Source organism: Odocoileus virginianus, chromosome 12 (genome assembly GCF_023699985.2).
Source record: "Odocoileus virginianus isolate 20LAN1187 ecotype Illinois chromosome 12, Ovbor_1.2, whole genome shotgun sequence".
Taxonomy (NCBI): domain Eukaryota; kingdom Metazoa; phylum Chordata; class Mammalia; order Artiodactyla; family Cervidae; genus Odocoileus; species Odocoileus virginianus.
This window is the reverse complement of record NC_069685.1, coordinates 41,795,800-41,808,860: the sequence shown is the minus strand read 5'-3', so window position 1 is coordinate 41,808,860 and position 13,061 is coordinate 41,795,800. Positions and strand designations below refer to the sequence as shown.

The following is a 13,061-nucleotide window of genomic DNA, read 5'->3' as shown; positions in this document are numbered from 1 at the left end:
TGGACACATCCAACCTGATGTTTCCTGACAAGTGACTCAGAGGTTTCTGCTTCACCACTGGCTACAACTGTGCGCCGCCCCCCCCCCGCCACCCCCACTTGTGCAGACTGGTTCCAGCTCCTCAGCAAGGCGTGAGCCAAGCCCCATGTAATCGTGTCCCTCCAACACACAGGCTCACCACAGCCAGACAGCAGGCCCCCGTGCTCCCAGGGACTTTCTGCAGAAAGCAGTGCAGCTGCAGGTAGCAGCCACTGCCTCCTTGATGCAGTGACAGCGCGCACTCGGGACACCAGGACTCGTGGGTTGGGTTGCTACTCTGCCAAAACAACTGACACATGTCCAGGCAGAGATGAGAAGCCACAGTTCGTCCCCAGTTTAACACTTTATTTAACGTTAGCACATGAGTCTTGGAAATGAGGCTTGTTCACAGCCAGTGGTTGGTGCTCCGAAGCCATTTTCTAGATGTTCATCTCACACGAATAATCATGAAGTAAAGCACTGATGACCACACAGCGTGTCCTCTGGTCTCTGCAATGCCTCTCAGGCAATGGCTACCAAGTGGCCAGTGCTTCGCCCCAAGAGTGAGGGACCCAGGGCCACCTCTCCCACTCAGGGTGGTGGCTCACATCCTTAGAAGAACTGCATTCCTGAAGGCACTTCGAGGCTGACCCCCAACTTACAGCCAAACGCATGGCAGACACAACCCCGTCAGTTCTGGGCGAGTGTGAACAGCTTCACTGGAGCCTTATTTCCAGGAAGACCACCTGACGGGAAGCTGACCTGACCTTGTGCCCCTCTGCCGGTCTTGGGTCTGGGCCAAGCCTCATGTGTGTCCCGAGGCCTGGCCTGAAGCAGCAGAGTACTTGGGGACCGAGACTCTGTCACTGAGGAATCCCTGTCTCCCGCTCAGGCATCTGGCAGCCACTGCTCAGGATCTTTCCAGGAAGGAGGGCGCCCTCGCTGGTGTCCCCAGTCCTGGCCTAGGCTGCCTTGTGCTTCCGCTCCTCCTGCAGGAGGGGAGACAGGGTTGGCCCACACCACCTCCCCTCACTCCTTGCACCAGCCCTGCCCCTCCAAGGCTGAGATGCCGTGCGCCTGCTCAGAAAGAGCCTGGCCGTGGGCTGCCCCGCCCCGTCTCCTCCCTCCACCTCGGGGGTTTCCTCCAGAGACGAGCCCCCGTGGGCGGCCCCTCACCTTGATGGCCTTCTCCAGCAGGGACAAGGCCTCCTCGTACCGTGGGACCAGCGGCTGCAGGAACTCGCTGGGGGTTTCATGCCGCTCCAGCCCGGGCACCCCACCTTCCTCAAGCATGCGGAGAAACCTCCTTTCCTGGAGGGAAGCACAGGAGGGGAAGAGGTTCATCTCAGCCCACCCTGCCCCACCCCCGGCGCCCCGGGTAGAATCCAGCCCCGGCCTCCTGCTGAGACCACGAGGACTGACCTGCACTTTAAGGAGCAGCGTGAAGGCCTGTCCGGATTTTCCTGCCCGGGCAGTTCTTCCAACCCTGAAACCAAGCACAGCTGCTGCAAAGTGCTGGCCCCCAGCCCCTCAGGGATCTGAGCGAACTGTGGTTCCTCTCCAGGCCACCCCTGCCCCCAGACCCAGGGTCAGGCCCGCACCTGTGCACGTAGGTCCTCAGGTACTGGGGGGCATCGTAGTTGACCACCAGCTGCACGCCCTGCACATCGATGCCGCGGGCTGTGGCGTCAGTGCTGATGAGACTGGTGGGATACAAGGGGCTGTGGGCCCTGTCCGAGGCCAGGAGCGGGGAATACCCCCGGCAGGGGACACTCCCATGAAGTCCAGAGGCGCATTTCCTGCACCAGGAGGCCTTCAGGAGCCCAGCTGACCCGAGTGAGCGCCCCTCCCCAGAGCAGGACCCGGCCTGCCTGCCAGGTACTCACAGCTGGGTCTTCCCCTGCTCAAACTGCTTCAAGATGCTCCTCCTCTGGCCAGGCCCATAGCGGGAGGAGAACTCGGCCACGGTCACACCCCCAAAAGCCTGGACCAGCAGGAACAGCCTGGGTGGGAGAAGCCAGAGCCCAGTGGGCTGGGGCCAGAACCACCTCTGCCTCCGCTCCTGCCCCACCCTGGGCAGCCAGGCCTCACCTGTGTGAGTTCTCACGGGAGTTGGTAAAGCAGAGGACCCGTGAGAAGTTCATTTCCAAGATCAGATGCAAGACGACCAATGGTTTGAAGCGGAGACTGCAGGGCACGTAGTGATGCTGTGGGGGACAGCACGGGGTTGGCCAGGGCCCGGGTGCCTAGATGCACCCCCTCCCCACCCCCAGTGCCCTGCTCACCGTGAGCCCTGCAGGGAAGGTGTACTTCCCACCCGAATCCATGTCCACGTCAATGTCGGGGTCTCTGGGGCCCTTGTGTGCTGACCCCGTTGAGAAGAGCCGGGGCTGATAAAGGCCAAGCTGCTGCAGCTTTTCGGGGTTCTGGGTAAGGGTGGCTGAGAAGAGTAGCTTCTGCAGGGGCATCTGGGGACAGCACATGCTAAAAGGGAATGGGGTACTGGAAAAGCAGCCACAGCCCAACCAGCAGCCCCTCCAGCCTGGTGGGGAGCATCTCAGATGGGAGACGGCTCGAGGGACCAGCTCAGGGCAGCCCCACTGGCAGTCCCACTGCAGGCAGCAGAGCAAGCTCAGGGCTCGGTACCTGGCAGCAGTCACCACCCGGGGCTGCGTTCTCTGGAGCACAGCACAGGGATCCTTGGGGCCCTCACTAGGAAAGGCGGCAGCCACCACCCGCGGTAGCCAGGACTGGTGCATGCTGTCGATCATGCGGTCGGCCTCATCAATGATCTGCAGAAGACAGGAAGCTGAGGTCAGCTTCAGCTCTAGTGGGCGAAGCTCCCTCCAAGTGGGCAACCTACCAGGAAGCGGAGGTGCTGGAGGCTGAATCCTGGGGTCTGGTCGACGTGGTCCACCAGGCGGCCAGGGGTGGCCACCACGATGTCGGCCAGGCAGCGGAAGCCATCTGCTCTGTGGAGCAGAGGGTGGCTCAGCAGGGTCCCCTGACACTGACCCCTCCTACGTGGGGACCCTGTGGACGGCAGTCGCTCCCGCTCCCCTGGGGCCAGATAGCTCCAACTCAGCTGCACGAAGTGAGCCTGCCTCCCCGAGGTGCCCACAGCCCAGTGGGACCTACGTCTTCTGCACGAGGCTCTCCTGCTCCTTAGCCAGCGACTTCTGCCCAGTGATCAGTGCCACCCGAAGAGGAGTGGCATCCGTGTAGACGTTGAACACTTTGCTCACCTGGGAGAGAAGCGGCCATCACCAGTGTGATCTGAGGCCCCCCTGCAGCAACAAAGACCCTGGATCTGACCTCCAGGCATGGGGTCCACGTACCTGCTGGGCCAGCTCCTTGGTTGGCAGCACAACCAGGGCACGAACCTGGCACACAGCTCGATGTAGCAGGGCCTGCAGAGGAGGACGACCGGCCGTGTCAGCAGGGTCGCTCCCTGACTGCATGCCCGACCGGAGGGTGAGGGGTCCTTATGCTCACCTGCACCACAGGGATGACGAAGGCCAGGGTCTTCCCACTGCCCGTTGGGGCAGAAACACAGAGGTCGCTAGGCCGGTAGCCGCCTCTGCTGACCAGAAACCCATTGGCTGTGCTCTCTAGGAGAGCAGGAATCACTGCAGCCTGCACTGGACAGGGAAGGGCGAGAGGCAGGTCATGTCTGTGCAGGGACACCCAGGATTAGCACAGGCTCTGAGGCCAGAAATAGCCTCTTCCCCGTCTGTGACCTCTAGGCTGGGCTCTCCCTCAGGGTTGGCACCAGGGCCTCCAGGAGTGTCAAAGAGGCTGAAGGTGCTGAGACCAAGTCCACACCTGACACTGGACGTGTGCAGGGGCTGCCTGTGTTGGCAGCTGCTGAGTGAGGCCCTGCATGGCCCTGAACATGCTCTAGAAGGAACCCCACCCCCGTCCCCTGTCCACCTGCCCAGGGCTGGGCACCTGGAAAGTAGGATGAGATGCCCTGTGCCTGCAGCTTCTTCTGCAGGTCTGGGTGGACTTCAGGGATGTCTTCGATAGGCACCAAGCCTTCAGTTACATTCTTTCCAACGCAGCTTGGCTGAGCCAACCACACTGGCAGGAAAGGCTGGACCTATCACAAAGGACAGAAGAGAAAGACCAGGTGAATACTCCAGAGCTAGCTGGGCAAGGCCTGGGAAGCCAAGAACTCAAAACATTCAGGCTAAAGAGGCTGTAGAAACAGGCAAGGCTTCAAACTTCTCCCAGCTCTTTTTTTTTCTGCACGGCTTTTGGGATCTGAATTGTTGTTCAGGGATTGAACCATCAGGAATCGAACCCAGGTCCTTGGCAGTGAAAGTGTGGAATCCTAATCACTGGACCATCAGAGAGTGCCCAGCTTTTCCCAGCTTTTCCTTGACCCCCACAACTCACTCTCCATGTGAGGTTTAAAGGAACTGAGAAATACAATCCAAAATGCGCCACTTCCTGAGCCAAACCAACCACCCAGGGACTTACCTTCGCACCTATGATAACATTCATGCTCTAAAAATATCTGTGCTCTGAGCCACAGCTCCAGTGCCCCATGACCTGGCAGTTTCTCGCCCCCCAAGTATACAATCCCCTACATGCTTTTTATACACTAAGCTCATTATTAACTCAGGGCCTTTGCTCCAATCTGACCTTCTGCCTGGCACACACTTCCCTGCCCCTCTTCCCCCATCTTAACTAGGCTGATTTCTGTCTTTAAGAAAGACAGATCCCAATTCAACATGGATCTCCCAATAAGAACCTACTCTACAGCACAGGAAACTCTATTCCATACTCTGTAATAACCTATATGGGAATAGAATCAAAAAGAGAATGGATATAAAATGCTTGCTCCTTGGAAGAAAAGCTATGACAAAGCGTATGTATTAAAAAGCAGAAACATTACTTTGCCAACAAAGCTCCATATAGTCAAGGGTACTGTTTTTCCACTAGTCATGTATGGATGTGAGAATTGGACCATAAAGAAGGCTGAGTGCCAAAAAATTGATGCTTTTGAACTGTGGCGTTGGAGAAGACTCTTGAGAGTCCCATGGAGTGCAAGTAGATCCAACCTATCAATCCTAAAGGAAATTAGTCCTGAATATTCATTGGAAGGACTGATGCTGAAGCTGAAACTCCAATACTTTGGCCACCTGATGCAAAGAGCTGACTCATTAAAAAAGACCCTGATGCTGGGAAAGATTGAAGGCAGGAGAAGGGGACGACAAAGGACAAGACGGATTGCATGGCATCACCGACTTAATGGACATGAGTTTGAGCAAGCTCTGGGAGATGGTGAAGGACAGGGAAGCCTGGCGTGTTACAGTCCACGGGGTGGCAAAGAATCAGACACAACTGAGCGACTTAACAACAAATATATTAATGACTCGCTTTGCTATACAGCAGAAATGAACAAAATGCTGTAAATCAACAATACTCTGATAAAACTAAAAGAAAAAAAAAAGTGGATCTCTTCACATGGACTCTGCCAAGCCTCTCTTATTCTTTCTAGTGACTGTCACCATCCAAACACCCTTTAGCTCCATTATTTATTTACTGAAATCTCTTGTGCTAAGATAAAGCTGCAACTCCCAGGCAGAATCTCCTGTTTGTTTGGTAAGCAAGTGAGCACTGTAGAACCTCCTTAAATGTGCACCAAGGGAGCGAAGCTGGTTAGAGATCTCTGTGACAACAGCACAGAAACCAAGTCGATCTTATAGATTATGGAAAAAGAGAATTTTTAAAACTGAAAGTAGAAATGCTGAGCTTGCACAGAACTCAAACGATTAGTAGCCACCGCAGACAAAACAGCTGAGGCGTCAGTAGTTCGTCTACTCAGGAATCCACTCACTGAACACAAACCTGACACCCACCAGGTGCAGGGACCGTCCCCCAGTTCCACGAACACGAGATGCGTTAACGACAGTCACCCCAGCTCTGCAGCCTCCCCCGGGCCGCTCACCTTTGGCACCTTGCTTCTCCCGAAGCCCCCGAGCACCAGGGCGTGGGTTAGGGGCCCAGAGGCCTCTTCGGGGGGCGGGCCGCCCCGGCTCTCCCGCGATCGTGCGGCTTCGGCGCCCACGCTGCTCTCCGCCGGTGTCTCCTCACTGCTCTCTGCGCGGCAGAAGCGGGGCCGGGGCAGCTGTCAGCACCACGCGGCCCCGAGTCTCAGGGCCCCGCCCCGCCCCGCCCCGCGAGGCCCAACCTGCGCCCTCCTCCTCGTCTTCGTCGTCGGTCTTCTGCCGCTTGCTGAGGGGCGCGGGCGGGCTCCCCGGCTCCCTGCCGCCCTCGCGCCTCCGAGTTCTGCGAGGCCGTCGCCGCCGCTTCCCCGCCGCCGGCGCGCTCTGCGCGGCCTCCTCGGGCGCTCCCTGCGGCGGCTGCTTCTGCAGCTGCCGCTCTCGGGCCCGGCACTGCAGCCGCTCCAGCAGCGCGCGAGCCCGGCTGTCTGCCTCGGCCTCCGCCCCGGCCGCCTCGGGGCCAGCGTACCGCGCGACGTGGAAGAGCGCCATGCCGGCCACCGAGCGCCTCTCCTGCCCGGCGCGCCGCGATGACGGCGGGGCCGGGCGTGACGTCAGGGGCGCGCCAGGCGGCGGAGCGACGAGTCTGGTTTTTCCCGCGTGGGGTGGCGGCATGGAGCGGGACGCCGGCCCCGGGGACGCGCGACGGGCGCTGGGCCACCTAGTGGAAGCGGTGCTGGCCAGCCGCGGCGAGGCCAACGCCGTGTTCGACATCCTGGCCGTTCTGCAGGTGGGGGCATGTGTGGTGTGGCTGGGGTCGCGGCCGGGTCCGCGGGTTAGAGACCAGAATGGGGGTCTCCTCGGGTTCGGACGAAGTGGGACTTGGTCTCAGATGGGGTCAGATAATTGTGAGGTGGAGTCCAGGGCTATACTGGAAGTTTTCTCCAGCCTTGCAGGGCTCTAGGTTGCAGGGGGTCAGGGAGGTTTGGCAGAGGTGGGATGGGAGAGTCACGCCGGGATCAGGGGTGGAGGGTGATGGGGCTGAGGTCCTGGTCGGGAAAGGGAGCAGGGGCCACAGTTCCTGACGGGGCACCCTGCGAACACCGGCATCTCCCCACAGTCTGAGGACCAGGAGGAGATCCAGGAAGCGGTGCATGCATGCAGCCGACTTTTTGGGGCCCTGCTGGCCCGAGGAGAACTGTTTGTGGGCCCACTGCCCTCTGAGGAGATGGTCCTGACAGGTGAGTGTCCAGGAGGGCCTAGTCTTGACAGGGTTGGAGAGGAACTTTGCTGACATGGAATGAGCCCCCCAAACCCACCCCAAACTCCATCCTGGGCCATGCAGGTGGGTGGGATCAGGGGATTGTATTTGGGGAAAGGGATGGGTAATACAGACTTTGAAGCCGAGTTTAAGTAAAGGATGGGTGGGGTGTAACTGTGTCTCATCCCTCTTGTGGGATTTGACGTTGTGGAGCGTTGACTGTAAGTACCACAAAGATTTAGGTTTATGTGGCTGGTCCTTGGGATGTCTGGGTCTTGGGGTGAAGAGAGAGGGCTTAAGTAGGTCCAAGTAGGACCTGCCCTGCCTGCCTGTGGGAACGTGCTGGTCCCACCCCAGGTCCAGAGCCACAGTGACTCGTTTCCACTCGTTCCCTGGTTGCCCAGAGTAGAAGGCAGGGGGAGGTTGGGGCTGGCACCAGTCAGGGTGTGGGCTGACCACCCTGTCCTGCCTACAGGGTCCCGCGGGGCCACTATCAAATATAAGGTGTGGATGCGGCACCGGTACCAGAGCTGCTGCAACCGCCTGGGGGAGCTGTTGGCTCACCCCTCCTTTCAGGTCAAGGTGAGCTGGGGTGATTGGCTTTGCCTCTTGCCTGCACCGCCCCTGCCCCACCGTCTCTGCACAGCAGGGGTCTGGGGCTGTGACTGCAGACCCCTCTCTGGGTAAGGATATTCTCTCTTTCTGTGGCTGGTTTCCTGGGCTGTGGGTTCTGTCTCCTGACTCTGCCTGGAGTGTGGTTTTGCAGGCATTCAGGTCTAAGCGCCTGTCTGCAGGGGGTAACGTGTGGTGGGTGTGCAGCGTGGTCCCTTTGCCACCCCTCCTCCTAGGAGCTGGCCCTCAGCACACTCATGAAGTTTGTGCAGCTGGAGGGTGAGCACCCGCTGGAGCAGCCCAAGTGGGAAGGCAACTATCTGTTCCCCCACCAGCTCTTCAGGGTGAGTCTCGGGGTCTCCCTCAGCCATCTGTGGGTTGTGGAGTTGAGGGGACTCTCGCAGCTGCCCTAGACTCTGCTCTGTGAGCGCCACCCCTGGGCTGCCTGTCCCGGGAGTGGGAGAGATGCTCACTGCCCTGCCCCACTCCCCACATGCAGTTGGTGGTGGGAGGCCTCCTATCTCCAGAGGAGGACCGCTCCCTGCTCCTCTCCCAGTTCCGGGAGTATTTGGAACACGACGACATCCGCTACCACACGATGCAGGCCGCCTCCGACACTGTGGCCCGGGCCACCGATGGGCGCCCTGAGGTGAGCCGCCTGGGTCCCTGGGAGCAGGGAGGGAGGAGGCAGTGGGCATGCAGCATCCAGGTGCTCAGGCCAGGCCTCTGGCAGGTGCCCCTCGCTTTCTGGAACAATGCCTTCATGCTGCTGTCCTCCGTGAGCCTGCCCCGCCAGGAGGGCACCCTCTCCAGCTTCTATGTGAAACACACAGGTGAGTGTCGGGGGTGGGAGGGTGGGAGGAGGGGCCCGGCCGGGTCACACATCTGGTGACCCCTTGCATTCCTTACAGAGCTGTCAGACAAGTGGAAGGTCGTTCATCTGAAGGTGAGACTCCCTGGACAGATGGGTGGTTGGCCTTCCTGGGAACCACCTGATCCTGGGCCAGCACCTCCTTCCTAGCCTTGACAGCGGGGTCACAGGAGGACCCACAGGGGAGAGGATGCCCACAGGCACGGTTCCCGGAGGTCAGAGGCAGCCTGCCCAGACCTCTTGGGTGCTGAGTGTTGTCCCAGGGTGGGCTGTGAACCCCAACCCTGTGGCCCCGAGGGAGATTTTCTCTCGCTGCGACTTCTTAGATCCTGTCTCCTACTTACCAGAGGCAGGAGGAGGGTGGGGCGGGATTGAGAACATGGGCGACCTCAACCCCTGCTGCTTCCTTGCAGGAACACAGGAAGGCCTTTCAGCAGATGTGGCTCCGCTTCCTCAAGCACCAGGTAGGGAGAGGGGGAGAGACCCAGGGCAGGGCTCCAGTGCGGGGCTCTCCGAATGGGGAAGCCGGCACCCTGACCTGCTGCTTCCCGCAGCTGCCTCTCCGTGTCTGCAAGAAGGTGCTGGTGATCATGCACGACTCCATCCTGCCCCACCTGGCGCAGCCCAGTCTCATGATCGACTTCCTCACCCGTGCCTATGACATCGGTGAGCAGGAGACTCCCAGCGGGCCCAGAGCGGGACCGGGCATGGGGTGGTGCGCTGCGTTCCTGGATGCTGGCATTGAGCAGGATTGAGAGCAGGGGCCCAGCTGGTCAGCAGTATTTGTGCTGGAGGTTTTTTCCTACCTCCCACCTGGCAGATGGGCTCTGGGTTTGCTGGAATCTCATTCCTGGAGTTGGGATGCTATTGGGTTGGGGCCTCACTGCTGTATCTATCTGTAGGTGGAGCCGTCAGCCTGCTGGCCTTGAATGGACTTTTCATCTTGATTCATAAACACAACCTGTGAGTGTCTGCCTGGGGGTTTGTGGGCCTTTTAGCTCTACTTGACCTGAGCTGGCATTTTTTTAAAAACTTAATTTATCTCTTTCTGGCTGTGCTGGCTCTTCATTGCCACACGGACTTTTCTCTCGTTGAGGCGAGCAGGGGCTACTCTCTAGTTGCCGTGACCTTTTGTTATGGAGCACAGGCTCAATAGTCATGGTATATGGGCTTAGTTGCCTCACAGCATGCAAGATCTTCCTGGACCAGGGATCAAACCCGAGTCTCCTGCATTGGCAAGTGGGTTTTTTTTACCACTGAGCCACCAGGGAGGCCCCTGGGCCGGGGTTCCGATCTATCCTCTCTGTGGCTTCTCCCCACACGTGCCGCCTTCACTTACCTCACCCTCTAGGGAGTACCCTGACTTCTACCGGAAGCTGTATGGTCTCCTTGATCCGTCCGTCTTCCACGTGAAGTACCGGGCCCGCTTCTTCCACTTGGCTGACCTCTTCCTGTCGTCCTCGTGAGTACAGGGGTGGGGGTGGAACTGGGGGACACCCGGCCTGGCTCAGTGTGACAGGGGCCACCGGGCCCCACCGAGCTTGTGGGGTGGGAAGGGGAGCTGGGGGCCGGTGCAGGGGGCAGCAGGATCTCACACCCACGGCCCTGCCCAGGCACCTGCCCGCCTACCTGGTGGCTGCCTTCGCCAAGCGCCTGGCCCGCCTGGCGCTGACAGCACCCCCCGAGGCCCTGCTCATGGTCCTGCCCTTCATCTGCAACCTGCTGCGCAGACACCCGGCCTGCCGGGTCCTCGTGCATCGGCCCCGGGGCCCTGGTGAGTGCGGCTGGAGGTGGAGGAGGCCTGACTGCAAGGCCAGTACGTGGGGACGAGTGGAGATCAACCCTGGCTCTTGTTCCTAGAGCTGGATGCCGACCCCTATGACCCCACAGAGGAGGACCCAGCACAGAGCCGAGCCCTGGAGAGCTCCCTGTGGGAGCTGCAGGTGAGGGCACCCTGACTGCGCAGATCACACCCTGAGCTTCCTAGAGCCACCCCCATTGGGGCGCTCCCCCTGGCCACCCGCCCAGCTCCGCCTGTGTGTCTGCCCAGCTCCTTCCTCTGGCTTTTGTCCTCCAGGATCCCATCTTGCCCCATCACTTTGGTTTCCCAGGGGAGTCTTTGTCTCTGTCTGGAGTTTCCACTCTGTCCCCCTCCCTGGGCTGCTGAAGCACTGAGATGTCCACGGCTCAGGGCTGCCCGAGGAAGGCTGGTGAAATCCCATGTGTCCCTCTAGGCCCTCCAGCAGCATTACCACCCTGAGGTGTCCAAGGCCGCCAGCGCCATCAACCAGGCACTGTCTGTGCCCGAGGTTAGCATTGCCCCACTGCTGGAGATCACCGCCTTTGAGGTGAGGGCATGTGGCAGGGCTGCAGTGGAGAGGGTGGGGAGACGGGGGGTGGGGTGGGGTGGCCGTGAACGCACAGCGCAGACTAACTGTCCATCCTTTCCTTGCAGATCTTCGAGCGGGACCTGAAGAAGAAGGGGCCTGAGTCGGTGCCACTGGAGTTCATCCCAGCACGGGGCCTGCTGGGCCGGCGGGAGGACCTCTGTGCCCAGCACTTCACGCTGAGCTGACCCTGTGCACCCTGCTCCCCACCACCCCCCATAAGTGGTTTCATAGGAGAGCTGTTCGGGTGGGCTGGTGGGTGGGGGTCTAGGGAAGCCCACCCCTGTTCCTGTGCCAGTGGGGCTGGGGTCAGTGCTGGCAGCGTGCCCTCATGACTGCAGTGTGTTGCTGGCCTCCCTGGAACGTGCTACCCAAGGACCCTCCATTCTCTGCAGCCTGATGGGGACACAGGTGGGGGTTTATGCAGGGGATGATACAGGAGCAGTCCCTGCCCCCAGGGGCAGTTACAAGCATGCTGGTTCATCCCTCCAGCCCCTCCACACCCTGAGCAGAGCAGGCACCTTGGCCACAGGCCAGCAGCTGCTTGTGTTTCCAGGGTGGTTATTATTTTTTTATTCTGTTTTACCATGGATGCCTGGTTCTCCATCTACAGCAGTGACCCCATTTCTTTAAGAAACTGGTTTATTCAAGCACACAACTGGTGCTAGCTTATGTGTGGCAGGGACTGAGCGAGCTGGGGCCGGGGCAGGGAGCGGGCCGTGGCTCTCAAGCCCAGCAGAGAGAGACCCTCACTGCCCCTAGCAGCCTCCTGTCCCCACTTATGTTCTGGGCACACCCCTCCCCCGCCTCCGCCTGCACCCTCGTCCAGAGGAGCAGGGCGGGAGCTTACAGCAGGCACCCTGGGAGTCACAGCAGGGAATAGTCCAGCCAGTTTGGTCTCCGGGGACCCTCACTGCCGGCCCAGGGTCCCAGTGTGTACTCAGCACCCCGTTGGGAGCAGCACACGGCACGGCCCCGCTGTCCTGAGAGAACCAGGGACTCTCCTCCCTGCCCTGGAGATTGTCTTGTCCCTGGGGCGCAGGGCCTGCCTCGAGGTTGGGGGCCCTCATGCACATTCGTGGTGAGTGGTTTCCAGAGTCCCGGACAGCCTGACACCAAGAGTGTCCAGTGAGCCAGAGGCTGCCATGGCCTCATTAGGACACCAGGGGGCAGTGCTGGACAGGCCTGAGTCTTGCTTTTCTTGAAAAATAGCAGTATGTAAAAATTTTAAATAAATTATGAAATGTGAACACGTTTTCTTGGTCATACCTGGGTTCAGCCTCCTGTGCTCCCCGCAGTTCCTCGCTCTGGCAGCTCGGGGATGCCCACCCACAGCCACTCTGACCCCCAGGCAGCTGCACTTCGCGATGGTTGACCCTGGGCAGGTTCCTGTTTCCTGTTGGAGAAAGGGGCTGAGAGTGCCCTTCCCAGGGACCATGAGGTTGGTTGAGTGGCTGTAGGTGAGCAGTGAGCGGGTGGTGAGAACTGAGCAGGGTTGGAGAGGAGGACGGTGGGGTATCCTGCTGGGGTCTTTTCTCTTTCCCCGTCTCTGTACTCCTAGAATGAATACATCCCGTGTGCTGCCCACACTAGGAGAGGTCGGGTGCGCCCCCCACCCCCACCCCATGTAGGCATGTTATTTGTGGCACTGGGGATGTTATTTCCTGGCTTGGGTCAGAGTTTTTACAGTCAGCTTTTAAAATTTTCAGATATACAACAAATACGTTTTTGGTGTAGATATGCCCCATCTGATATTTGAGGTGTACTAAATTTTAAAAGTTGAAGTCCACAAAGCATAAAATTAAGCACTTTAAAATGCATGGCTCTGTGGCATTTATGCATTCATGGGTGTGTGATCACTGCCTGTATCTAGTTCCAGAACTTTCCATTGCCCCATGGGTGTGTATCTTGACCCCTCCTGCTTCATGATGAAGCCCGTGGGAAGGCATCTGAGAAGC

At 59.4% G+C, this 13,061-nt stretch overlaps 2 protein-coding genes across 2 annotated transcripts; one reads left to right on the top strand and one right to left on the bottom strand.

The window, feature by feature from the left end:
• Nucleotides 1-369: 369 nt before the first annotated feature.
• On the bottom strand, nucleotides 370-6,524 carry DDX51 (DEAD-box helicase 51). The gene is made up of 15 exons (XM_020905664.2): nucleotides 6,221-6,524; nucleotides 5,978-6,129; nucleotides 3,970-4,120; nucleotides 3,514-3,659; nucleotides 3,357-3,428; nucleotides 3,157-3,263; nucleotides 2,882-2,990; nucleotides 2,665-2,810; nucleotides 2,304-2,502; nucleotides 2,110-2,225; nucleotides 1,905-2,021; nucleotides 1,620-1,721; nucleotides 1,441-1,504; nucleotides 1,195-1,329; nucleotides 370-1,007 (listed from the first exon to the last, which is right to left on the bottom strand). Exons 1-15 carry the CDS (start codon nucleotides 6,522-6,524, stop codon nucleotides 981-983), a joined length of 1,947 nt encoding a protein of 648 aa, XP_020761323.2. The 3' UTR covers nucleotides 370-980.
• NOC4L (nucleolar complex associated 4 homolog) lies at nucleotides 6,523-12,353 on the top strand. The gene is made up of 15 exons (XM_020905666.2): nucleotides 6,523-6,762; nucleotides 7,093-7,213; nucleotides 7,709-7,815; nucleotides 8,082-8,189; nucleotides 8,345-8,494; nucleotides 8,579-8,678; nucleotides 8,757-8,791; nucleotides 9,130-9,180; nucleotides 9,271-9,382; nucleotides 9,619-9,679; nucleotides 10,068-10,178; nucleotides 10,330-10,490; nucleotides 10,577-10,659; nucleotides 10,951-11,064; nucleotides 11,172-12,353. Exons 1-15 carry the CDS (start codon nucleotides 6,523-6,525, stop codon nucleotides 11,289-11,291), a joined length of 1,674 nt encoding a protein of 557 aa, XP_020761325.2. The 3' UTR covers nucleotides 11,292-12,353.
• The last annotated feature ends 708 nt before the right edge of the window (nucleotides 12,354-13,061 follow it).

Coding starts and splice junctions, on each gene's coding strand:
- NOC4L (XM_020905666.2), top strand. CDS start 6,523: ATGCCGGCCACCGAGCGCCTCTCCTGCCCGGCGCGCCGCGATGACGGC. Junction 9,181..9,270: donor TCCGCTTCCTCAAGCACCAG/GTAGGGAGAGGG, acceptor TGCTTCCCGCAG/CTGCCTCTCCGTGTCTGCAA. Junction 10,491..10,576: donor GCATCGGCCCCGGGGCCCTG/GTGAGTGCGGCT, acceptor TCTTGTTCCTAG/AGCTGGATGCCGACCCCTAT.
- DDX51 (XM_020905664.2), bottom strand. CDS start 6,524: ATGGCGCTCTTCCACGTCGCGCGGTACGCTGGCCCCGAGGCGGCCGGG. Junction 4,121..5,977: donor GGAGAAGCAAGGTGCCAAAG/GTGAGCGGCCCG, acceptor CCTTTGTGATAG/GTCCAGCCTTTCCTGCCAGT. Junction 1,722..1,904: donor GAGCAGGGGAAGACCCAGCT/GTGAGTACCTGG, acceptor GTATCCCACCAG/TCTCATCAGCACTGACGCCA.